Here is a 25,797-nt window from a genome sequence, read left to right as displayed (position 1 = left end):
ACTAATCTGTAGCTCTCTTAAACTGGTTCTTGATAAATAAAGTGGACTGGAAAAAGTACCAGGAACTTGCATATCTTGTCTTATAAGATTATCTGTCCAGTAAATAAAAATCTGCTAGACTACACAGAGTAAGTTACTAAAGCAAAGCCCCAGACAATCTATAAATCTGGAAGATGATCTCCTAGGGAATCAGTATCACCTCTGCAATTTCCATTTCTCTCTATTCAAATGATAATTGAATCTGGGGGAAGAAATTACCATTACTGTGAGGATAAAAGATGAACTAGATAAAGGAAACATAAATAAAATTCTTCCCTTTAAAAATATTTCTAGAACTCTTCCACAAATAAAGACTTGATTTGAGAAAGATATACTAATGTTAGTTCATTAGTTGTGATGAATATATCAGCCTAAAAAGTAAGGTAGGTGCAAGAGTATGCCACATCGCTGTACTGTATTTGAGCAATGTTTTTATAAACACTAAACTATTAGAACAATTAAAGGTTCAGGTTAATGCAATTTTAATAAAAAGCATTTAAACCAGGAAAGAAGTCATTAACAATTTTCCCTTATACTTTTCTTAATTCCCTTTCTTTCATAGACATATGAATTGCAGAATCAATTGATTAAGTGGGGAAGTATAGCTGCCTATGTAGAGTCCAAACTATTAAGGGATGATGGAGCTAATGTCAGATGAATGTGTCACCAATCCAAGAAGAAAGCACAGTAGTGGATAGTGAGGCATCTATGTGCTGGAGAAGCTTGGCAGGTTGGCAGGAGAAGTCAAGAATTTGAGCAGGGTGAGAAGGCCACTCAAGGAAGGATGAAACTGGTTTAGATCGTTGAAGTTTAAATGGAGTAAAGAAGATGACTATTCAAAAAGCTCAGGATCCATTTTTTTGGTGAGAGAGATCAAGAAGAGTGAAAAATATATCCATAGTTCAGAGGTAATAATCATCACATATTTCAAACCTGACAAACATTAAGAGAGCTTTACGAAGGGATATCCTATAAAGAATTGATCAGACAATCATGTGATTTTTGTCCCTGCGCCTGTTGATGTGTTGAATTATATTAATTGATTTGCGTATGTTGAACCAGCTTTGCCTCCCTGTGATGAAACCTGTTTGATCATAGTGTATAATTTTTTTGATGAGTTGTTGTAGACGGCTGGCCAGTATTTTGTTGAGAAGTTTTGCATCGATGTTCATCAAAGAAATAGGTCTATACTTCTCTTTCTTTGATGAATCTCTGTCTAGTTTGAGGATGACGGTTACACTGGCTTCATAGAATGAGTGTGGTAAAGAACCTTCACTTTCAAATTCGTTGAAGAGCTTGAGGAGTATTGGTGTAAGCTCTGCTTTGAAGACTTTATAGAATTCAGCTATGAATCCATCTGGCCCTGAGCTTTTCTTAGGTGGAAGTTCTCTTATTGCCATTACTATTTCAGTGCTTGAAATAGGCATGTTTAGTTGGGTTAGTTCTTCTTGGTTCAGTGTGGGTATATTAATATTGGCTAGGAATTCGTCCATTTCTTCTATATTCACAAATTTGTCTCAATAGATACAGAAAAGGCATTTGACAAGATCCAACACCCCTTTATGTTAAAAGCTCTGGAGAAAGTAGGAATCCATGGAACATTCCTCAATATAATAAAGGCTGTGTATGACAAACCCACAGCTAGTATTATACTTAATGGTGAAAAGCTAAAGCCATTCCCTCTAAAATCAGGAACGAGACAAGGATGCCCACTCTCTCCACTCCTCTTTAACATAGTATTAGAATTCTTAGCCAGTGCAATAAGGCAAGAAGCAAGCATAAAGGGGATCCAAATAGAGAAAGAGGAAGTAAAATTTTCCCTCTTTGCAGATGACATGATCCTGTATTTAAAGAATCCTATAGACTTGACTCCCAAGGTCCTTGAGCTGATTCAAAACTTTGGAAGGGCAGCAGGGAATAAAATTAACCCTCAAAAATCAACTGCCTTCCTCTACGCCAACAATGAGAGGAATGAGGCAACAATCAGGAAAGCAACTCCTTTAGCAATAGCCTCAAAGTACCTAGGAATTAGATTAACTAAGAATGTAAAAGACCTTTATGATGAAAACTTTAAAACCCTGAAAAAGAAAATTAAAGCAGAACTGAGGAAATGCAAAAACCTCCCATGCTCCTGGATTGGAAGAATCAATATCATGAAAATGACAATCTAGCTACAAATTCAATGCAATACCCATCAACATCCCAATGTCATTCTTTAAAGAAATAGAAGAGGCAATCCAAAATTTCATACGGAATAATAAAAGACCCCGTATAGCAAAAACACTTCTTAGCAGAAAGAACAGCGCAGAAGGAATTTCAATACCAAACTTTAGACTCTATTCCAGAGCTATGATTATCAAAACAGCTTGGTACTTGCACAAGAACAGGCCTGAAGACCAATGGAGTAGAACTGAGGACCCAGATATTAAACCACTGACCTATGGCCATCTAATCTTTGACAAGGGAGCCAAAAAAATATAATGGAAAAAAGATAGCCTGTTCAACAAGTGGTGCTGGCTGAACTGGTTAAGCACATGCAAAAAACTAAAGTTGGATCCTTCTTTGTTACCCTGTACTAGAATTAAGTCCAAATGGATCAAAGACCTGGAGGTAAAAGCCGACACACTGAAAACTTTACAAGAAGGAGTAGGAAATACACTAGGCCTCCTTGACACAGGTGAGAAACTTTCTTAATAAGGACCAAGAATCACAACAAATCAGAGAAAGGCTGAATAAGTGGGACTGCATTAAACTGCACAGCTTTAGTATGGCAAAGGACATAGCTAGTAAAGTAATCAGGAAGCCTACAGAGTGGGAGAAGATCTTCACCAACCATACAACAGACAAAGGCCTCATATCTAAAATATATCAACAACTCAAAAAATTGAATCACTGCAAAACTAATCTCCAAAGTAACAACCATCCCATTAAAAGATGGGCCAAAGACTTAAAGAGAGTCTTCTGTGAAGAAGAAACAAAAATGGCCTATAGACACATGAAGAAATGCTCAACATCTCTGGTCATAAATAAATGCAAATAAAAACAACGCTAAGTTTCCACCTCACTCCAGTTACAATGGCCAGGATCAAGAAAATTAATAACAACAGATGCTGGAGGGGATGTGGCCAGGAGGGATCACTACTACACTGTTGGTGGGAGTGCAAACTCGTTCAACCACTATGGAAAGCAGTATGGCAGTTCCTCAAAAGACTAAACATAGAGCTCCCCAAGACCCAGCAATTCCACTACTTGGCATTTACCCAATCATCCAGAAACAAGGATATACTAAATCCACCATCACAACAATGTTCATTGCAGCACTATTCACCATAGTAAAGATATGGAACCAACCTAGATGTCCCTCAGTTGATGAGTGGATCAACAAGATGTGGTATTTGTACACAATGGAATTCTATACTCTGTCAGAAAGAATGACATTGCCCCATTTGTTACCAAATGGAAAGACTTAGAAAAAATTATATTAAGTGAAGTAAGCCAGACTCAAAGGAACTAGGCTCAATGGTTTCCTTCATTTGTCATAATCAGTAGAAACCTTGGGCTCTTCTAGCATAGATTTGCAATAGAGCAAAACCTTGATACAAAAGGCCATATAGTAGGATGCTGAATGAAAGGATCTCTAGTATATAGAAACATAAGCCATATAATGAGTGATTGTTGTCCTTAATGTACTATATTATCTCTCATCTCTTTTGCTGTCCCTTGGTTATCTCATATTGTTACAGTATCTCACTTTGTTACCTGATATATTGGATATATTTATATTTGGTTATTTGAAATTGGATAGGGAATGGGGGAAAACAAAGTGAGGGGGGAGGGTAATGGGGACCAAGACATGTGAAAGGGTATCAATGTATGGGAATTAATGCACCATATCTGGCAAATATCATGTAACCCTTCTATTAATTACAATAAACATATATAAAAAAGTACTATTCTAGGAATCTAGTATTTAATATAGAACATCTTTTTTTTTTTTTTTTTTTTTTTGCCAGTCCTGGGCTTGAGCTCAGGGTCTGAGCACTGTCCTCAGACTTTCTCAAGGCTAGAGCTCTACCACTTGAGCCTCAGCACCACTTCCGGCTTTTTTCTATGTATGTGGTACTGAGGAATCGAACCTGGGTCTTCATGCATGCTAGGCAAGCACTTTAACCACTAGGCCAAACTCCCGGCCTATCGAACATCTTTTTTTGTGCAGTTTTCATACACGTTATATTTTGTTCTACTGAATTTCCACAGAATAATATGCATAATGCAGGGATTACAATGAAATAACAAAATAACTGCTAATTGTTATGTTTGAATGTAGTATATTCATTTGTTCATTATTTATATGAAGGAATTTGTGGGGCAAGTTTAATTCACACTGAATAACCAAAAATGATTACACTGAAAGCTTAAGAAGGGGAAAAAATGCTGTATTCAAATGTTTTCTCTAGATTTAAGAATGTGAATCTGTAAGACAAAGCAATACTAACAGTTTTAATCTCTCTGTAGGAAAGGGAGAGTGAACTCAACTATATCACATGCTAACCAACCATTACACTAGGCACTATATATTCATCAACACATTTTTTAAACATTTTATTTTATTATTGGGGTGATGTACAGAGGGTTTTCAATTGCAATTATCAGGTAGTGGATACATTACTTTTTGAACATTGTTACCCCTTCCCATGTTTTTCTCTCACTTTTCCTCTCCCTACCCATCCACTCATCTTGTTTTTCCTTTACTTTCCCTTTTTCAATACACAAATAAACATAGATACAATATACTAAGTACCAAAGTCAGATACGGTAACAACATGCGATAAACATTATAGGGGAAAAAAGAAAAAAGAAATAACTTCACATAATAGATTGAAAGCAGCAATCACAAAGATAAATCTCTTGTTTCCATATCATGGAGTTCTTTTAGCTTAGCCTCATACTATATGAAAATATGTACATAGCTTTTGAGCTATTATGATCCTCTGTTAGGAGAATCTTAAATGTATACTATTTGTTACAAATGAGGGAAACCATGGGGCCTATGTTCCTTTGAGTCTCACTTACTTCACTTAATATGATTTTTTTTCCACGTCTTTCCATCTCCTTCAAATTAGTCAATGTCATTCTTTCTGATGGCAGCATAGAATTCCATGGTATGTAAATACCACATCTTCATGATCCAATAATCTACTGAGGGGCATCTGTGTTGGTTCCATCTCTTTGCTATGGTAAATAATGTTGCAATGAAAACAGTTGTGCTGGTAGATTTAGTAAGATGTTGTTTCTGGATATTTGGGTAGATACTCACAAGTGGGATTGTTGGGTCACAGGGGAGCTCTATATTTAGTTTTTTGAGGAACGGCCATACTGCTTTCCGGAGTGGTTGGACAAGTTTACAGTCCCACCAACAGTACAGTAGTGATGCCTCAGGCCACATCCCTGCCAGCCTCTGTTGTTATTTCTTGAAAAGAGCCATTCTAACTGGGGTGAGGTGGAATGTCAAAATATTACCACACTTTTTTCTATCTATTCTAGACAATTATTTGCAGCTATGTGCAATTACACCTATGTGTAATTATTGTTCCTATGAAACATTAGAAGATTGGCTAAAAAATTTCATTCACAGATAAAGATCCAATAGTGATAATTTATGGAGGCTAGATATGGACTCAAAATTGTTGTTCTATAATTTCTGATGCATAGTCTTATCAAAGTATTTGACCATAATCTGTACTGAATATCAGGGAATCAGCTGATCTCTTGGGTGAAGGGAGGCTCTAGAACTCTCACCCAATTTTCATTACACTGATAAAGGCTACTGTGACACCTACAAGGAATGCTAGAGGGAGAACTTTTCAGTGTACCAAAGCATGGGTCAAGAAAGTTATCATTACATGATATATAACCATCAAAAAGTTCTCAGATTGATATTTCTGACAGCCCAAAAGGAAAATTTGGACCTATCAGAATATCCTGCTGGATTTTGGTCAGAATTAATTTAAAAACATCTTTCACCCTTAAATTCATGTTTGGGTTTTCAGGGACCAGGAATGTGGACTAGCGGTAGAATGCTTTTTTGCATGCAGGAACCCCTGGTTTCAGTTCCTTAGTACCACATACACAGAAAAAGCTGGAAGTGTGGCTGTAGATCAAGTGGTACAGAGTGCTATCCTTGACCAAAAGAAGCTCAGGGTCTGTAGTTCAAGCCACAAGACTGTCAAATAATAGTAATAATAATAATAATAATAATAATAATAATAATAATAATAATAATAATACCTTTCAGAATGCCTAAGCATAGGGGATGGATTGATAATGAAAATTTATTTGAACTTGCAAATTTTTTCAGCCATTTAAAAATGGTTGTTTTCAGTGTATGCATTAGTAATATTTCTTGTGGTCTTATAAGATTTTAGTATTACATATACTTTTGAGCAGTTTTTGTGGTAATAAAGTTGAACTCAGACCCTCATACTTAGTAAACTAGTAATACAATTTGAACCTTTTTTAAATTTTTGATTTAGTTCTTTTTTGAGGTAGATCTCATGTGTTTGCCTGAGGCCAGGTTTATGACACAATCTTCCTATTTATGGCCTGGTGTGTACCTGGGATCACATGCATGAACCACAATGGCAAATCATTTTAATGTGTTATTAGAACATGTTCTATTTTATTAATATTGAAAGTCATTCATATAATGTTACTAAGAAGCCAAAGTCATGCAGAGCCCATAATATCAGTACAATGGAAAAACACAACAGCAAAGAAAATAGTGACTGATATGTAACAGCAGTGATATATATTAAAATCTCCATGTAAAAATAAAATATATTTGCACAGAGATGTAATTACTAGAAAAAAACACAGAACATGGATAGTGGATAGTTTCTCTGGAGACTGAAGTGAATATCATCTTGCTTCCCCTAAAAGACATGTACATAGTTAAATATAAATAATAAAATAATGGGAGGAATTCATAGAATATTTTTTCTTGTTGGTTTATAACAGCTTAGCCTAGTTTGAGAGCTAGTACTGGTCATTATATTTGAAAATAATCACCTTGCCAGTGTAGAGTAAAAATCAGTGCTGACAGCCTGAGGACAGAGGGCAGGAGGCATTCACTCTAGCTCTTTGAAAACTGCTATCTTATCACAAAGGGGAAGACAAATCTATACTGTCAATAAGATATGTTTCCATGCCCTTGAGAGTTTTTAAGCTTAGGAAAAAAAAACCACTTATATGTTTACTTTGGTAGTAAAGTTTTATATTAAATCTTTTAATCTCATGAATTCAAATTTTAAACATTCATGTTTACCACCAATTCTCAAATGATTAACATAAACTATTTTAATAATACTTTACAGGAGAATCTAAATTTACCACTGGTCAAAATATTAATTTTTTTCCAAGCAAAAATAAAGTTTTTTTAACAGCACTCATGCCTAAAAAATTAAATATATTACATAGTTATAAAGATAAATAGGCCGGGAGTTTGACCTACTGGTAGTGTGCTTGCCTAGCATGCATAAAGACCCGGGTTCAATTCCTGGGTACCACATACATAGAAAAAAGCAGAATGTCGTGCTGAGGCTCAAGTGGTAGAGCGGGCCAAGCCTTGAGAAAGTCCAAGGACAGTGCTCAGGCCCTGAGCTCCAGCCCAGGACTGGCAAAAAAAAAAAAGATAAATAATATTATATCATTTATACATATATATCTAAATTAATTATGTAGCTACACATTTTAAGATGGAATTAAAGAGGTTTTGTTTTTTTGTTTGTTTATTTTTAGTGGGTCATTGGGCTTGAACTTGGCCTGGGCACTGTCCCTGAGCTTTTCAGCTCAAGGCTACCACCCTACCCCTGAGCCAAGCCCCACTTCCCAGTTTCTAGAGGTTAATTTGAGATAAGAGTCTCAGGTCCTTTTGTGCCCCAGCTGGCTTTGAACCTTGATCCTCAGATCTCAGCCTTCTGAGTAGCTAGGATTACAGGCGTAAGCCACCTCGACGGGCTCTCATTTGTTATTTAGTAAAGTACATGTCCTTGTATAATAGAAAATTTCAAAATATCAAGGAACTGCTGCCTGGTTCAGAAGCCAACAATTTACTCTGAGCTTTACTGGAAGTGGGAATTGAGAGGATTACATTTGAAGGCCTTCACTCATAAATCTATTAACTCATCTGTATGAAAATACTATGTGTGGTGGAATAAGCCTATCATCCCATCTACATGGAGTTGTAGGAGAATTGTATTCCAAGCAGATTTATGCATTAAAAAAAAAAGAAACCAGACAAAAGAAAAAAAGGAAAAGGAAAAGAAAAAGAAATCCTAAATCCCCACCTGAAAAACTAAAGCCCAGGAGCCTAGTGAGTGGTATGTGGAGGACTGGGGCACAGTGTAAGTGGCAGTTTTTTTTTTTTAATTTACCTTTATTGTCAATGTGATGTGCAAAGGGGTAAAGTGCAGAAAGTAATGAGTACATTCTTTGTGGAACATTGTTAACCTCTCCTTCTATTTTGTTCCATTTCCCCTCCCTTCCAACCCTACTCCCTAATTGTAAATTATTGTCTTGTGTGTTGTGTTGCTGTTACAATGGTTCCCATTTTGTCCTTTGTCTCACAATTTTGTGGCTCCCCTTTCCTTCCCCATCTAGAAAAACTGTATACGAGATGCAGGGTGCCAAAATCAAACACAGGGGTTAAATCAAAGAGAAAAAAATGAAAGAATATATCAACAACTTCATACCTAAGGTCATCTTCTTCACCTTATATGTGGTGTTCTGTGGGGAAAGCTGGTACAGTCATGCTGTCCTTCACCCTCTGGCTGCACTGACAGCATGGGCCTGAATCCCAGACAATGAAGCTTATTAGAGCCTTTTCTACTACAGTTTTGGGGACTCCATTAACTAGAGAATGCTATAATGGAAGAATAAATATTATAATATTTAGAATTTCCTGATTACATTCTCTCAGAATGTAAGAGGTTTATGTGAGGAATAATGGTTTCCTGATATTCAATACCAAAATAATACTGAAAAATCTAAAACTCTTTATCTTACAATAGAGTTGCACCGTGAGTACTTTCATGCTATATAGCTCTCATCCACTATGGCAGAGTTGCATGTGCATGAATAAATGACATTGGCAGCCAGTACCAGGATTATCATCTGCCTCCTCAGAAAAAAAAAACTGATTAAGATAAATAAATCTTTTCTTTGGAAATGTTGCAGCAGCTACCTCCGCCCCTCTCTGTTATAAAGTATCCAAAGTATTCAGAGGGATCACTCTTTTCTCCTCAAGCAGACAAAGTAGTTGATATTTAATCTAGCTTCTCTGTGCAGGATAGTTCAATTTTCTTTCAGCTATCACTCTACTTACATGAAATTCTTCCTCATTCCTTCTGTTTCTCATAATGTAAATTTATTGTTCCTCGCCTTTTCAGAATATGAAAGGAAAGTTACTGAGCAATAAAAGATTATGAAATGACAAAATTGTGTCTTTAAACAAATTGGTATCTAACAATAAGTAGAAATCATAGCCAGGAGGGGAAAACAAGATGATTGGGAGGGAGGGGGAAATGGGGACAAAAACATGAGAAAGTGTATCAATGTGTGAGAACAAATACACCTACAATCTGGCGAATATAACTGTAAAACCTCTACACATTACAATTAAAAAAAAAGATATCATAGCCAGTTCTTTTTTCAAAGTTCCCTAAAATATTTCCTTTTCCTTAAAGATTAGTTTTCTTAAAGTACAAATTAAAAGTACGAAGCTATTTTCTGTCAAAAAGGATGTTTTTCACTTTAAAATGTCAAATAAAACAGCCCATTGAAAACAGAAGATATGCACAGGGCCAAAGACCAGCACTTGGATTCCAATGTAACAACAAAAATATGACCAAGAAGATTCCTTCTAGCTCATTTTAGAAAATGACCTTGTAAAAAACAGATAAAACTAGCATGGTTTTCAAATAGATCACTGGAGGCAAATTTGGAAGCTCAAGGGATGATTCATTGAGCACAAATCACACCAGTGGCCTCAACCTCTGCTAACTCATTAAGTATCACCTTCACAACCCTTTGAACCAGGCAGCCAGAATAGATTTTCAATTTGATCAAAAGTCATGGTTTAAAACTATGTTTTCTACAGCTGTATTATTGTCTAATCCCATACATAACAATGAAATATACTTTGTTTATTCTCTCTCATACATACACATACACACACACACTCATAATCAATCAAAGGAGATGCAAATTCGTTACAAACTCATAACATTTAGAAATGATATTTTGAGTAGATTAGTTACTCCATGAAAAAATGATGAGACCAGAATAACTCTGTACTGTATTAAACTGACAAGTATGAAAATATTGTTTTAGTTCCATCCAGTTCTGTTCATGATGGAGAACTACAAAAGATAACAAAAATATTACCAAATACCATTACCAAAAGAGTGTGCCAATGATAAATATAAAATGTTTGTATAAATAAAATAATGGAAACAAGATTCCATGGCAAACTTGTTCAACGGAAAAGCTAGATCATACTATTCTATCTCATTTTAACATTCAACCCTTATTGAAATTTACTATATAATGTTGATAATTCTATATTTATAGTTGTGCCTTTGTACAATCAGTTGGGAAATTTCTCTCATTAACCCAGACCTGAATAGTTGAAGTCATATTCAGTTAACAAAAGAGAAGTGTAACACAATATAAAATAGTCCCTACTCGACATCTCTGGCCATAAAAGAAATGCAAGTCAAAAAAACTCTAAGATTCCACCTCACTCCAGTTAGAATGGCCAGGATCAAGAAATCTAATAACAACAGATGCTGGAGGAATGTGGACAGGAGGGATTACTACTACACTGTTGATGGGAGTGTAAACTTGTTCAACCACTATGGAAAGCAGTATGGCAGTTCCTCAAAAGACTAACCATAGAGCTCCCCTATGACCCAGCAATTGTACTATTGGCATTTACCCAATCATCCAGAAATAAGGACATATAAATCCACTAGCACCCAACGATGTTCATTGTAGCACTATTTACCATAGCAAAGATATGGAACCAACCCAGATGTCCCTCAGTTGATGAGTGGATCAACAAGATGTGATATTTATACACAATGGAATTCTATGCTGTTGTCAGAAAGAACGACATTGTCCCATTTGTAAGGGAATGGAAAGACTTAGAAAAAAATCACATTAAGTAAGCCAGACTCAAAGAAACATAGGCTCAGTGGTTTCCCTCATTTGTCATAATCAGTAGAAACCTTGGGCTCTCCTAGGAGAGATTTATAACAGAACAAAACCTAGATACAAAAGGCCATATAGAATGATGCTAAATGACAGGACCTCCTGGACCTAGATACAAAAGCCATATAATGAGTGATTCTTATTCTTAATGTACTACGTTATCTCTCATCTCTTTTGCTGTCCTTGGTTATCACATATTGTGTTACAGAATTTCACCTTGTTATCTGATATATTGTACATATGCATATTTGGTTATTTGAAGTTGGGTAGGGAAGGGAGGAAAACAAGATGAGGGCTGGGGGTGGAGGGAGGGACATGGGGACCAAGACATGAGAAAGGGTATCAATGTATGTGAAGTAATACACCTTCTATCTGGTGAATCTAATGTAACCCTTCTATTAATTACAATAAAATGTATGTACAAAAATTAAAAAACAAAAGTCACATATAAGTCCTAATTAATTCTATAATGGTAGACAATTGTCCTAAGAGTTACTTCAGCCAGTATCTTATCAAATACAGTAATTATGGGATGGGTAACGATGTTCAACAAGAAATGTACTTACTACCTTATGTTTGTAAATATAACCCCTTTGTACATCAAACTGACAATAATATTAAATTAAAAAAGAGAAATAAATATGGTATTAAAATCTATGTTTTGAAGAAGTACTATCTGTGGTGAGCAGTACCAATCCTGGTTACTTGGCAGTGGAGGAGGATTATAATCCTAGGCAAAAGTTCTCCAGATCCCTCATAGCAATCATAGTCATTCACATGTTATCCCAGGAAAATCTATCAGGTCAACCAAGCCATGAACATTGGCACCCTATTTCAAAAATAATCAAAGTGTTAAAACTCAAGTATAAGAACACTTGCTGAGAAAGTGTAAGATCCTTAGTTCAAGCCTCAGTACCACCAAAAGATTTTACAAAGCATGGAGTCCATCATCAATGCAAAGGTCTAGAGCAAATGATAAGGCCAGAGCCAGCTAGACATCCATGTGTCACTAACAGATGTCTCCAGTGAAAGAAGACAATGAAGGACAGATGTTTCACTCACTGCTGAGATGCGCTATGGACCCAGTTACCACTCTACACTCATTCTAGTTCCCCTTTAATGTATTTTCACAAAATATACAACACAAAATTGACTGAACATCCAAACATGTATGTAGGTATAAATGCATGTTTTAACATCCTATGCAATGCTTGCTCATCTACTAACTGCTAATATTAGTAGATATAATTTCAGAAGAATTGTGAAGCCACCTTGAATTAGAATGGAAAACAGATGTGAATTCACTGTCTTCTAGAATGTTATAAACTTTGCTGAATAAAAAAAGAAAAACTGGGGGGTAGGGGGTGGGTGGGGGGGAGGGTAATGGGTACCAAAACATGTGAAAGGGTATCAATGTATGTGAATTAATGCACCTTCTATCTGGCAAATATCATGTAACCCTTTTATTAATTACAATAAAAAATATATCAAAAAAAGAATTCAAAAAAAAAGAAGAAAAACTGCTTAGGTAACTAGGATACAATCATTGAACTATTTAGAAACAGTTTACCATTGTTTCACCAATATATTGTCCTAGTCTCATAAAATACAAATGATATGATTGTTCATAATTTGATGGACACTTTAAAAATACTTTCATTGTTCTAAGTTGTAAGTAATATTTTGTAATATTTTCATTGTGTAATAGGGATGCAATATTTGGTAGGCATCCTAAATACAAGTTGTATTCTTTGGCAACTATCCAGAATATAGTTATTAAGCTAGCTATAATGAAACAAAAACCTGGATATGTTGCTGCTCTGCCTGAAAACATTTACCATTTTAGAATGAATCATTATAATATTCAGATTATTGTAACTTACTTTTGAATAGATCTGGCATCATGCTTGCCCCTCAATCATCTATCATATATCCTGAAAGGTAAATTAGTAAGAGATATGTTTCTCTGTTTCAATATTTCACATAAAATGTTTTATGTCAATTTTGTAGTAAGGTTAAGTAACTTGAAGGCAGGAATATTACTGAGCCTCTTTGTGCCGTCTTTCCATTAACTGAAAAGGTGATAAATTAGCTTCCAAGTTAAAAAAAAAGAGCATATTAGTTCAATGTTCTTTATTTTACTTTACATTGTATTTTCTATTTTTGTCAGTCCTTAAGTTTGAAATTTTAAGCATTATACCATGGTCAGATTAGATACTACATTAAAATACTGAATGTATTATGCTGTTATAATCATCTTTGTACATTTCAAACAACTTTGATCCACTCAACAGTTCTCTTTTATAATTCACGTTTATCTTTAAGTAGTTATAAAAAAAAGTTCATTCGAAAAGGTGATACATGAATACACTACATCTTGATCAACATTAACACTTTCTTCATTCTCCCACCCTATCCTGTCTCTCAATTTTCTTAATTTTCTAGAATATACATTGAATTTTATCAGTTCTGTTGTATTTATGTCACGCGATTCAACATTCATGAAAGTGGTTGTAAGTCATATCTTTATAGAGTTCTTCTGTCTATCCTGGGCAGAAAACAAACTAGTGAGAAAAGGAAAAATTGACATAATCCAAACTAATGTTATTTTTAATCTCTAAAATCTCTGAATAGAAGTTACAATCTTAAATTATTTTCCAATCATTTAGTAAAGTATTTTATTTTCAGATTTACCTTCATAGCTAGATAAAAATTATTTAGAAAATACCCAGCATATTAGTTTTTAATGGAGGAGAACCTGGGATCCTATAGCATACATACCCTGCAATCTTTCTTCTCTAAAATAGTCTGTCAGAATGTTTTCATCCTTCTTACGTGTTCAGTGTTGTGGAGAAGTAACTGGCTCTTCAGTCACGTACTGGTCATAGTTTTATATATATATATATATTTTAATAAAGAATTCATCATTCATCTTATTGAATCATTTTAAAAGTATTTCAGGAAACTTGAAAATACCAATCTTAAGAGTCCATTTCACTCCTTAAGCTTTCTAACAGCTTTCTGTAGAATTTTACCATAACCATTTGAAACCTTTTTTCTGCACTGAACTGCATGTAAGAAATGGAAAAACATTTTGTGGAATCCAAGACGTTTCTTAGGTAAAAAGAGCAATATTTTTTCATACATGCTCTAATAGTGTTAGTCCACAAATCTTGTTATTTCAAATGAGATGTTTTAGAAAGTTGTGTGTATACTGTCAGTTATATAAAAACATAAAGGCCTTTTCCTGATACTGCTTTCAAAAAGAAAATGAAAATTCAATTTTTTTTCAAAGAACCAACTCCTTGTTTTGTTGATACTTTCTATAGTTTTTTTGGATTCCAAATCATTTAATTCTGCTTTGATTTTAATAATATGCTTCCTTCTACTGGGATTAGCGTTGGTTTGTTGCTCTTTTTCCAGGATCTTAAGGTGACACATTAACTTGTTGGTTTGCGATTTTTCCAATTTGTTGTTGCAGGCACTCAGAGCTATAAATTTTCCTCTGAGTACTGCCTTTGCCATGTCCCAAAGGAGCTGGTATTTTGTGTGCTCCTTTTTGTTAAATTTCATAAAGTGTTGGATTTCTGTTCTGATCTCTTCGATGACCCATTGGTGATTCAACAATGTGTTGTTCAATCTCCATGAGTTACAGGGTTTTCGTTGGTGGAGATGTGTGTTCAGTTCCAATTTGATGCCTTTGTGGTCTGAGAGCATGCAGGGAATAATTTCAGTGTTTCTGAATCTATCCAGGTTTGTTTTATGGCCTAAGATGTGGTCTATTTTGGAAAATGTTCCATGTGCTGCTGAAAAAACCTTATATTGTGTTGTTACTGGGTGGAATATTCTGCAAATGTCTGTTAGATCTAGTTGGTCTATTTGTTCAATTCTAAGGTTTCTCTGTTGAGTTTTTGCCTTGTTGATCTGTCCATAGGTGAGAGTGGTGTGTTAAAGTCACCAACAATCACTGTGTTTCGATCTATGTATGGTTTCAATGAAAGAAAAGTTTGCTTGATGAAGTTCGGGGCACCGGATTGGGTGTGTAGATATTTAGGATCGTTATGTCTTCCTGGAGGAAAGATTCTAATAGTATGTAGTAACCATCCCATTAAAAAATGGGCCAAAGACTTAAAGAGAGTCTTCTCTGAAGAAGAAACAAAAATTGCCTGTAAACACATGAAGAAATGCTCAATATCTCTGGCCATAAAAGAAATGCAAATCAAAACAATTCTGAGTTTCCACCTCGCTCCAGTTAGAATGGCCAGGATCAGAAAGAGTAATAACAACAGATGCTGGAGGGGATGTGGCCAGGAGGGATCACTACTACACTGCTGGTGGGAGTGCAAACTCATTCAACCACTATGGAAAGCAGTATGGCAGTGCCTCAAAAGGCTAAACATAGAGCTCCCCTATGACCCAGCAATTCCACTACTTGGCATTTACCCAACCATCCAGAAACTAAAGCATACTAAATCCACTAGCACAACAATGTTCATTGCAGCATTATTCACCATAGCAAAGATATGGAACCAACCTAGATGTCCCTCAGTTGATGAGTGGATCAACAAGATGTGGTATTTGTACACAATGGAATTCTATGCTGCTGTCAGAAAAAACGACATCACCCCATTTGTAAGAAAATGGAAAGACTTAGAAAAAATCATATTAAGTGAAGTAAGCCTGACTCAAAGGAACTTAGGCTCAATGGTTTCCCTCATTTGTCATAATCAGTAGAAACCTTGGGCTCTCCTAGCAGAGATTTGCAATAGAGCAAAACCTTGATACATAAGGCCATATAGTATGAAGCTAATTGAAAGGACCTCCAGGATATTGAAACAAAACCATATAATGAGTGATTGCTGTCCTTAATGTACTATGTTATCTCTCATCTCTTTTGCTGTTCCTTGGTTATCACATATTGTTACAATATCTCACTTTGTTATCTGACATATTGGATATATTTGGTTATTTGAAATTTGATAGGGAAGGGGGGAAAACCGAGATGGGGGGTGGGGAGGAAGGTAATGGGAACCAAGACATGTGAAAGGGTATCAATGTATATGAATTAATGCACCTTCTATCTGGCAAATAACATGTAACCCTTTTATTAATTACAATAAAAATATTAAAAAAAAAAAGAAACTTCACTGTTACTTAAAGGAAACTGTGAACTTTAATACATAAGCTTATAATAACACATACTGTTGATTCCAAAAATTGTGCTTGGGCATATGGCATATATTAACAAGAAATTCATTAGCAAACCTAAAATTGTTTTTAAATATAACAGTTGATACATGTGGACAAGCAGTGAAATTTAATATTGCCTACCCTGCTAAAACAAGCTGTTATATATTCCTTTTCTCGAAGGACCCATTAGGTAATTCAGACTCACTCATTAATTTGTACTGAAGTGTTAATATAAACATGGTATTCTAGGTAGTTTAAAATTGAGTAATATAAAAGATCACATTCCAGAAAAAATCATGGCACATTCTCAAATCCATTCTCTAGCCATGTTTTTCTGAAGTCCATTCTCAAATGAGAAGTTGCTCACTAGACTTGCCAGGAAAACCCAGTTGACCATTCAACCTAAGATTCTCGAAGTATTAAACACCATTTTCATATCATTTGTTGTTTTTCATTTCAAAAATGTCTGAGGCTCATGTACCTCTTCTCACCCTTACTGGACTCTCAGCTCCTGAAATTAGAGACCAGTGGTTTCCTTCCACATGGACTGTAATATTGCCTGTTATATTACCTGACACACCAGTAACATTGATTAATCTGAGAAAAATATGTGGTCAATAAGAGTAGATGGATTTTGTGAAATGAAAAGTATGTTGTGTGAGTTTTAAGTTTACTTTATCCAAGCCATACAATATCCTCCCTTTCCTGATTAATGATTATTCCATAGAAGTGATATGATTAGTAATGGATAAGGAGTGTCTTTCTTTATAATCAAGTACTTTGAGACAATATAGAATCGATGTAAAGATTTAATTAGTGCATACAAAAGTATTTAGGGTTCACCATTACATAGTATTTATCATTTTAATCCTTTCTCTCTGTCTGTCTCACAAAGACAAAAGAACATTGAAATCTTATTCAGAAACATTTTGCTCTGGAGAACAAAGTGACTGTAAAAAGACTCTAGGCAATAGTTACATGCTCTGGGTGACAGGAGTTACAAGTGCATGCTGGAAGTAATATGAACGAAGCTGATGTGAAATAATAGGGTGTAAAAGCAGGATGACTGAAAAGTATTAAAATCATTAAGCTCCTATTCATTAACAAGTAGTTTGAACGTGGACTTCAATAGCTTCTTTGAAAAAATATCACTCTGTGTAGAATAATATGAATGCTTCTTTATTCTGATCAATAGATAGAAGAGTCTGTTTAAGTCATGGCATAAGGGTAAGCAATGGGCCCTTAACATATGAAACACATGAAGGGGACACTCAAATGCTGAGTGTCTATTACATCAAGACTGTGGAATTGTAATGACATCTGTCAATCAGTCAAAGACTGTCCAAACTGAATGCTTTATTGCCTGACCCTGAACTCAGGGGTTAGGCACTATCCCTGAGCTTATTTTGTTCATGGTTACCTCTTTACTTCTTCAGCCACAATGCCAATTGTGGATTTTTTTTGAGTGATTTATTAGAAAGAAGAGTCTAACAGACTTTCTTGCCCAGGCTAGCACTGAATCACAATCATCAGATCTGGAGTTAGGATTATAGGCATGAGCCACCATTGCCTGGTTATTTAATTTTCTAAGTGGGCAAAATATTGCAAACATTGCACCCACAAAGCCAAATGGATGTTCAAACATACTGAATCTCATCCTTCCTAGATACAACTAGATTTTAAACTCTGTGTTCCATTGTACAGATGCTCAATTTTTTTAAGAAAAGTATAAGTAGGTTTATTACAATATTTTCACATATGCTTATAATGTAGTTTGATATTCATCACATTTCTTATCCTCATTTCTTCAACACTGCCTCCCTTAATATTCCTCTGTTATTCGAATTTACATTTGTTTGTTTGTTGGGGTTTTTTGGGGGATCACGGGGCTTGAATTCTGGACCTGGATGCTGTCCCTGAGCTCTTCAGCTCAAGGCTACCACACTATCCTTGAGCCACAGCCCCATTTCCTATTTTCTAGAGATTAATTGGAGGTAAGAGTCTCTCAGCTTTGTTCCCAAGCTGGCTTTAAACCATGATCTTCAGATCTCAGCCTCTTGAGTAGCTAGGATCACAGACATGAGCCACTGCACCCAGCTTGAATTCACGTTTATCTGTCAGTTTGTCTATGTTGTGTGTGTGTGTGTGTGTGTGTGTGTGTTTATGAATCTACATATAAGAGAAAGCATGCAGCAATTATCTTTTCCATTCTGGCTGTCCACTCATCTCCTGTAAATGACATAATTTCATTTTTTTCTAGCTGAACAATACTCCATTGTATACCCACAGCACATGCTCTCAATCCATTCATCAGGTGACAAAAACAAGGCTGCTCTATAATCTAGCCATCATACCATAAGGAATATGGTCATACAGTTATTTCTGTTGTATGCTGACATATTCTTTCAGCAAAGTCTCACCTACAGTGTATCAGGGTCCTATGTTAGTTCAAAATCTGCCATATTTATTGTACTATTAATATATTAAGATGACTTTCCCACATCCAATATCTGTACTAACATTTTCTTTTTTTTCTTTATTAACATTGATTTTTACATAATATTTTAAATGACAGGTTTAAGAAACGAGTGTTCAAGAAGGGAATCTCTATTTACAATCACTGGGACTTAGTATTTAGAACTTAGAATTAGGCTAATTTAGAAATTAGAATTAGGCTAAGGGTTTGTATGTCATAGAAACACATTAATTTTAGAAAATAAAACATTATGTCTATAGAGTCATAGGTTTATATATCTATATAGTTATGTTTATATTTCCACTACCATGTCCATAGCATTGTGTATGTAGATATTGAGTCCTTGCTCTTGTACTCTTTGGATTTAATAGCCACATATTAAGGATACCATGGGCCTTTTGTTCCTTAGGTCTTGACTTATCTCACTCAAGGAACCCTACTACACTGCTACATTGCCAGTAGCTTCCTTGTTTTTCTTTTTTTGTTGGCAGTATAGAGGTTTAAACTCTGATCCCTCTGTTTGCTTGGTCACTCACCTGGGATTCTACCACTTGAGCCAGGCCTCCAGCCCTACTGTTTGTTTTCTTGATGAAAGCTACTCTGAGGGGAGAGGTTATATGAATCAGGGCATTTTTAATTCATATAAGTGATCATTTGTTATGTTTTTCAAACTAAGACTAATAAAAGTATTTTTAGAGATTGCTACATTTTGAAAAAATGTTGCTCTTTTATGTAGTTCATATATTTATAGGGATGAAACATCATTCTTTGATTAAGTGTATCTTGGAAGAAAAAGAGATGAAAGAAAAGAAAAACAAGAAACACGTTTGGGGAAAAGATCACCTTTGATATTTCCCTGTACGAGGGGAAAAAAATAAAAAAATTAGAAAAGCACATGTGATCACCAGGGATGCTGCACGAAAGCACAGATCAAAGAAGGAAGTAATGATTTAGAGAAGGGGGAATGCACAAAGTTACAATGCTCACCAACACAAAAAAAGAAAATTTAAAGAAATTGGGAAAAAGAAGTTATCCAGAATTTGTGAAGAGAAAAACAAGAGGTGAGAAGGCAAGATTGGTGAAGTTATTTTTCATTGTTATTGCAAGAGGTAAAAAATCCAAGAAGATAGTGGTGATGGATAGCTGAGTTAACATTTTATTCATAATTTAACTGTGGTATGTTATCGTGTTATTTTCTCTTTAGTGAAACAGTTATAATCAGAAAAGAATATTTAAATTAACATAAATTTGAGGCAGGGCAGTACGGTCTGAACCTAATCATGCTTTGAAGGATAATTCTTAGATGAAGAATGGTTTCACAAACTGTAGATCTCATATATATACATGAATTTACATGTATGCATGCATGTATATAGAGATGTGCATACATATGTCAACATATATACATACATTTGTTCATGTAGATATGGCTATTTTTATTGTACATTAAAATGACTCCTAGTTAGCAAGGTTCTATGTGTGCACCTATTGACTGGATCTAGTTCCATGTTAGGAAATAAAAGCAATTTTGTTGCCTGGCCCCATAATCTCTTGTCAGCATTTCTGCAAACTGGATGTGGAAAGAAATTAAGCTAGGCTACAAATACAGATTTGGAAAGAAGTTTAGGGAGTTTGTTATCACAGGGAAAGAGAGAAGATACCATTGTGAAGATTGTGTACACCAGAAGGGCACCCTGCAAAGATAGAGAAAGAATGAGGCTGAGATCTTTCTTAAGATTAGGCATTGTCAAGGTTAATACCTGAAGACAGACAGTGGAGTTTCAAGGACAGGTCATTTGAGTCAAAGTGTTAAGTTATAGTCAAAAGTTATAGATAATACAATTAAATAATTATTAAATCACCTTTTAGTCTTCATTTTCTGTAACAATTTGCCAGAACACAGTAAAAAAAAATCAGAACATTAATTTGAATAATGCAAACATCAAGATATGATAGTGTTATAAAGCTTGTTTTTCAAATTAAATGCTTTCCAACCTTAACATTATGGTTGAGTGATCATGAAACCCTATTAATTCTGTTCTAAAATTAAGTTAAATTCCTATCATTTTTGGAGTACTAGAGGTTTTTTGCCATTCCTGGGCTTAAGCTCAGGGCCTGGGCACTCTCCTTGGACTTTCTCCAGGCTAGAATTCTACTACTTGAGCCTCAGCACCACTTCTGGCTTTTTTCTATGTATGTGGTACTGAGGAATTGAACCCGGGTCTTCGTGCATGCTAGGCAAGCACTCTACCACTAGCCCAAACTCCCAGCACCTGGAGTACTGGAGTGTTAAGTCAGTCTTTTGTACTGGCTATTCAGTTGCTGTACTACTTAAACTACATTCCCAGCACTTGTTGCTTTATTTATTGCTGAGTCTTTTGCCTAAGTCTGACCTCAGAACACAATCTTCCAACATGCATGTGTCTCCAAAGTAACTGGGATTCTTCCAATATAAGCCATTATGCTTGTAATACATTAAACAAATTAAAGTGTGCTCCAATAGTCTTTAATGAGTGTATTAGTATATGAAGTTATTTCTGCAGTCATAACTTTTTCTTTTCTAAGTGAAAAAGGAGGTCAAGATGCTCAGTTCTACAACTTGACTGATGAATAAATGTACCTGGTTAAGAAAATGCTACCGGGCTGGGAGTTTGGTCTAGTGGTAGAGTGCTGCCCTAGTATGCACGAAGACCCGGGTTCAATTCCTCAGTACCACATACATAGAAAAAAGCCAGAAGTGGTGCTGAGGCTCAAGTGGTAGAGTTCTAGCCTGGAGAAAGTCCAAGGAGAGTGCCCAGGCCCTGAGCTTAAGCCCAGGAATGGCAAAAAAACCTCTAGTACTCCAAAAATGATAGGAATTTAACTTAATTTTAGAACAGAATTAATAGGGTTTAATGATCACTCAACCATAATATTAAGGTTGGAAATCATTTAATTTGAAAAACAAGCTTTATAACACTATCGTATCTTGATGTTTGCATTATTCAAATTAATGTTCTGATTTTTTTTTACTGTGTTCTGGCAAATTGTTGGATTCCTTGGTACCACATACATAGAAAAAAGCTGGAAATGGTGCTGAGGCTCAAGTGGTAGAGCTCTAGCCTTGAGGAAAGTCTAAGGACAGTGTTCAGGCCCTGAGCTCAAGCCCAGGACTGGTTTAAAAAAAAAGAAAGAAAGAAAGAAAGAAAATGCTACCTAATTACTAGTCACTCCCTTCACCGTGGTGCTGAAGTGTTCACTAAGCTGCACTCATACGAAATGGGAGTTGTTAGTGCACTCTGGCCCTTTAATGTTACTGACATTCTGGCCCTTTAACTGCCTTTGGAGTTGAGAACTCATGAAGAACCTCCAGAGTGACTGAGGGATGGCAGTTGGAAGTGTGATGGAGGACTAGCATGGGACTTTAAGGACAGGTAAACCACAATGTCCTTGAAGAAAGAAAGGGCAAATCCTTAGCTGCTGTGGGAGAGGGGGTTGGAGGTGTTGGGGGAAGGAGGTGTTGGGGTGGGATTTCTGAGATGCATTCAAATTGGAATAGCACTTTTTACTTAAACCTTAAAATTTTTAAAAGAGATTCATTTATAGGAAATAAAACATTTTTTCATCTAAACGGTGCGGTGCACTGATATTATTCAAGCAGCATTATTTACTTTTGTATATAATGTACAAGTTGAAATAACTAAGATTTAGAATACCTCAGATATATTTTTAATTTTGAAAACCAGTTCATTCCAAATTTTTAATTTGAAAGAATCACAAAAATCCCATTTTTCAATAACTGGATGAACGAGCTTTACCTTATGTTGGGCAATTTATTTTCTTTTGCTAGCATATGATAGTTGTAAATAGAAAAAATGACACAACTTGAGTTTGCTTTTTAATATTCATCTCAAAGACATTGTTTATGGACAAACACTGGGAAGGAATTTTGCTATTCAGTAACGTTTGATAAACTGATACCTGCTCTCTTGGCAGGAGGGGTCAGAAGAAATCATTTGGAAAGGTCTTCAGCTTACAAGATGTCCTGAAAATGTAACTACGGTGTTCCTCTCAAGACTGGAGTCATCTTGAAAAACAAATAGGACTCATCACATCTCCCATGGCCCACACGCGGAAGAGCAGCAAAAAGAGCCATGCCGTGGACACCCTAACACCACAAGTTCCCCGAAGCAATTATTTTCACCTTCAGGAAGAGAAACAGAGACTACAGATGAAGAAATTCCTCCTTGATAGGATGTTTCTTGTCGCCAGCATCCATGAAAACGTGGACAAACAAGCCATTGCTGACTATTATGAGCACACATTCCAGACCATTTTAAAATACCACGTAGGAGAAGGAGTAACAGGACTGTTGCTCATTTACCCGACTTCTGTTCTGCATATCCTTGAAAGCTCTAATGGCACACTTCTACGAATTCTCTTAGATTACGTGAAACAAGAGAAAGATCATGAAGAGTTCTTGATCCAAAATGTAAAAATTGTCACGGTATCTCATGATGTCCCCTCACGGATTTTCCTGCACTGGCATATGTCCGTCATCAATGTGCCGGTTATCTATCTTGATGATGTGACTCAGTCACTCTCCCTAAATGAGGTCCTCACTGACTTTCTCACCCTGACTCATAAACTGGGGTTGTACATCTTCAAGACCGTTAAAGTGGGTACCAAAACGCTAGGTGATAACTTACACCTAGTTGTCCCTGATCTCCTCCTCTCAGAACAAATCATCAAGTACCTATGCAGAGCAGAAGAATTAATGGATCCAGCAACATTCCTGAACATGTACAGCAAACCCATTCATATCACACTCGATTCTGAGGTGGTATGGCCTGCTCCCACCCGTTTCTAAGACTGACCAAGATGATGGCATTAGAGGTCTTACAAAAAATTACTCTTTTCTGTGCATTTATTTCTAAAAATGAACACCGCACTACAAACACAGGTTATGTGTCAATATTTATAGTGTGGTAAGCATGAAAGTATGTTTTTCTGATACTTCAACACATTAAGATGGATGGATTTAGTAAATTCCCAGTAACTTCCATCATTGTCTTCTGAAATTATTTAAATTTTAAAGGGGTCAATAAAATTTAGATTCTCAACCATTTCCTTGGCATTTGAGGAGCATATCATATCACATAGCAGAAGTAGTTACTAAGTACTATTAACAGAATGTTCCAATCCTTGAGTTGCTTGTAGCCTACAGTTAGAAGTGAGCATATGTCAAATTAATAATGACATAATGTAATGTAATATGAGTATTACAGTAGGAGGAGGTAGAAAAAGCTTTAAGAACATACTTGGGTAACAAAGTGAAATATTGTAACAACATGAGGGGGGGAGGGTGTCATGAGAAAGAGTATCAATATTTGTGAAGTTATGCACCTTTTATCTGCTGAATATAATATAACCCTTCTATTAATCACAATAAAAAATGCATTCTGAAAAAAAAGAATATCAAAATTCAACCATCAAAATCCAAAACTCACTCGTAAACTTTGTTTATTAATATCTCTTTTTTATAAATTAGTTTTAAAAATAAAAATGAACATACTTGGGAAGTAATTATACAAAAATGCAAAATGTTCATTTAGATCTGACAGAATCTATCATAGGATGACTTTTGCTTGGAAATAGTCTTTTCAAAATTATCTAGAAAACACGAGTGTAATTTGTGGATAAAATTTATATTACTATATATAAAATTGTGACATATTTTCCAAAACTAGCCATGCCAAAAATGCCTAATCTTACATGTTCTTGTTACAGTATAACCTTCACATTCCTATTGAATCCTTCATGCTTCTTAAATCATTCCTCTTAAAAACCACATAGAATTCAGTTATTGCCTTAAGCAATCAAGTAGCACAGATGTGATGGTATGTGACCTCTGAGGTTGAGTTCACTTGAATAATAGCTCTAAAAACCCAAATACCAGGCAGTCTACACTATTTTGAGACAACAACCTGAGCCACAAGATTTCAGTCAACATCCAAAATCACCCTCTAAATATGTGTCATTTTAAGTGAATTTAGACTTTGGTCTTTCAGTCAATCCTAAATTTTAAGCCACTCCGGTTAAAGAGTAAAGATGAGCTCTTCCCCCAATTTCTGCTCAGATGATGGATTTGTGGACAGCCTCGTTGGTTTTTATTGATAGAAGCCACTATTTGATGTAGATGCTTAGGCAGTTGTCTGGAACAATAATACCTAGGCAAACTGCTTTCATAATTTCTTATTCATTCCTACATTCTGAACATAATGAATGTTCATTAGGTATTAGAGTTTATTGCATATCTACAAGAATTTACTAATGGGCAAATCATTGCCCTTATCTGGATACACAAGCAACAGTAAGGTGTGAATCTCTGACTTTGCCTAAACACAGAGCTTTTATTAGGCCATTACACTTTCTTATGAGACTACTGACAGAAATGATTTATTGAGACAAAATCATTAACAATCCTTTATGGAGGAAGATACTTAACATATCTAAATAACCTTTCTGCACTCTACATAACTTTTCAATTTAATCTTTGCTTGTAGCAATATTTGTTTTTAAGTATCACACTCACCCTAGAAGGAAGATTTATTATCACAGAATACATTAAAAAATCATGACACTGTCTCTATGGAAAAGCACAAATTGCATTCAAGAACAAATGCATTATTTAGATGTTTCTACAACTTATATAACTTTTAATGAAGATTTGCTTGGCTGTGTGCTTGATACACAATACATCCAATAAAACTCCAAATCACATTCATACATTGCAAATATAATTCAGCTTGATGAAGTCAAAACATATTATTAAACCTTGG

At 35.4% G+C, this 25,797-nt stretch overlaps 2 protein-coding genes across 6 annotated transcripts in view; one reads left to right on the top strand and one right to left on the bottom strand.

Moving 5' to 3' along the window:
• The window catches only part of Znf804b (zinc finger protein 804B), a 369,057-nt gene that overhangs the window by 321,692 nt on the left and 21,568 nt on the right, over window positions 1-25,797 (bottom strand). The window lies entirely within an intron of this gene.
• Window positions 22,303-23,856, top strand: Tex47 (testis expressed 47). Of its 5 annotated transcripts, none has more exons than XM_090332335.1 (2): window positions 22,303-22,389; window positions 22,962-23,856. In XM_090332335.1, the coding sequence occupies exon 2, from the start codon at window positions 23,076-23,078 to the stop codon at window positions 23,823-23,825; it is 750 nt and encodes a 249-aa protein (XP_090188461.1). In that variant the 5' UTR covers window positions 22,303-22,389; window positions 22,962-23,075; the 3' UTR covers window positions 23,826-23,856. The 5 variants fall into 5 exon arrangements, with proteins under 5 accessions (XP_090188461.1, XP_090188463.1, XP_090188459.1 ...); XM_090332337.1 differs by having other exon boundaries at window positions 22,309-22,389; window positions 22,965-23,856; XM_090332333.1 differs by having other exon boundaries at window positions 22,309-22,389; window positions 22,955-23,856.

Source organism: Megascapheus bottae, chromosome 5 (genome assembly GCF_031878675.1).
Source record: "Megascapheus bottae isolate mThoBot1 chromosome 5, mThoBot2.hap1, whole genome shotgun sequence".
NCBI lineage: Eukaryota > Metazoa > Chordata > Mammalia > Rodentia > Geomyidae > Megascapheus > Megascapheus bottae.
Note: the sequence above shows the minus strand (reverse complement) of the source record. Positions and strands in the feature narration are given on the sequence as shown.

Coding starts and splice junctions, on each gene's coding strand:
- Tex47 (XM_090332335.1), top strand. CDS start 23,076: ATGGCCCACACGCGGAAGAGCAGCAAAAAGAGCCATGCCGTGGACACC.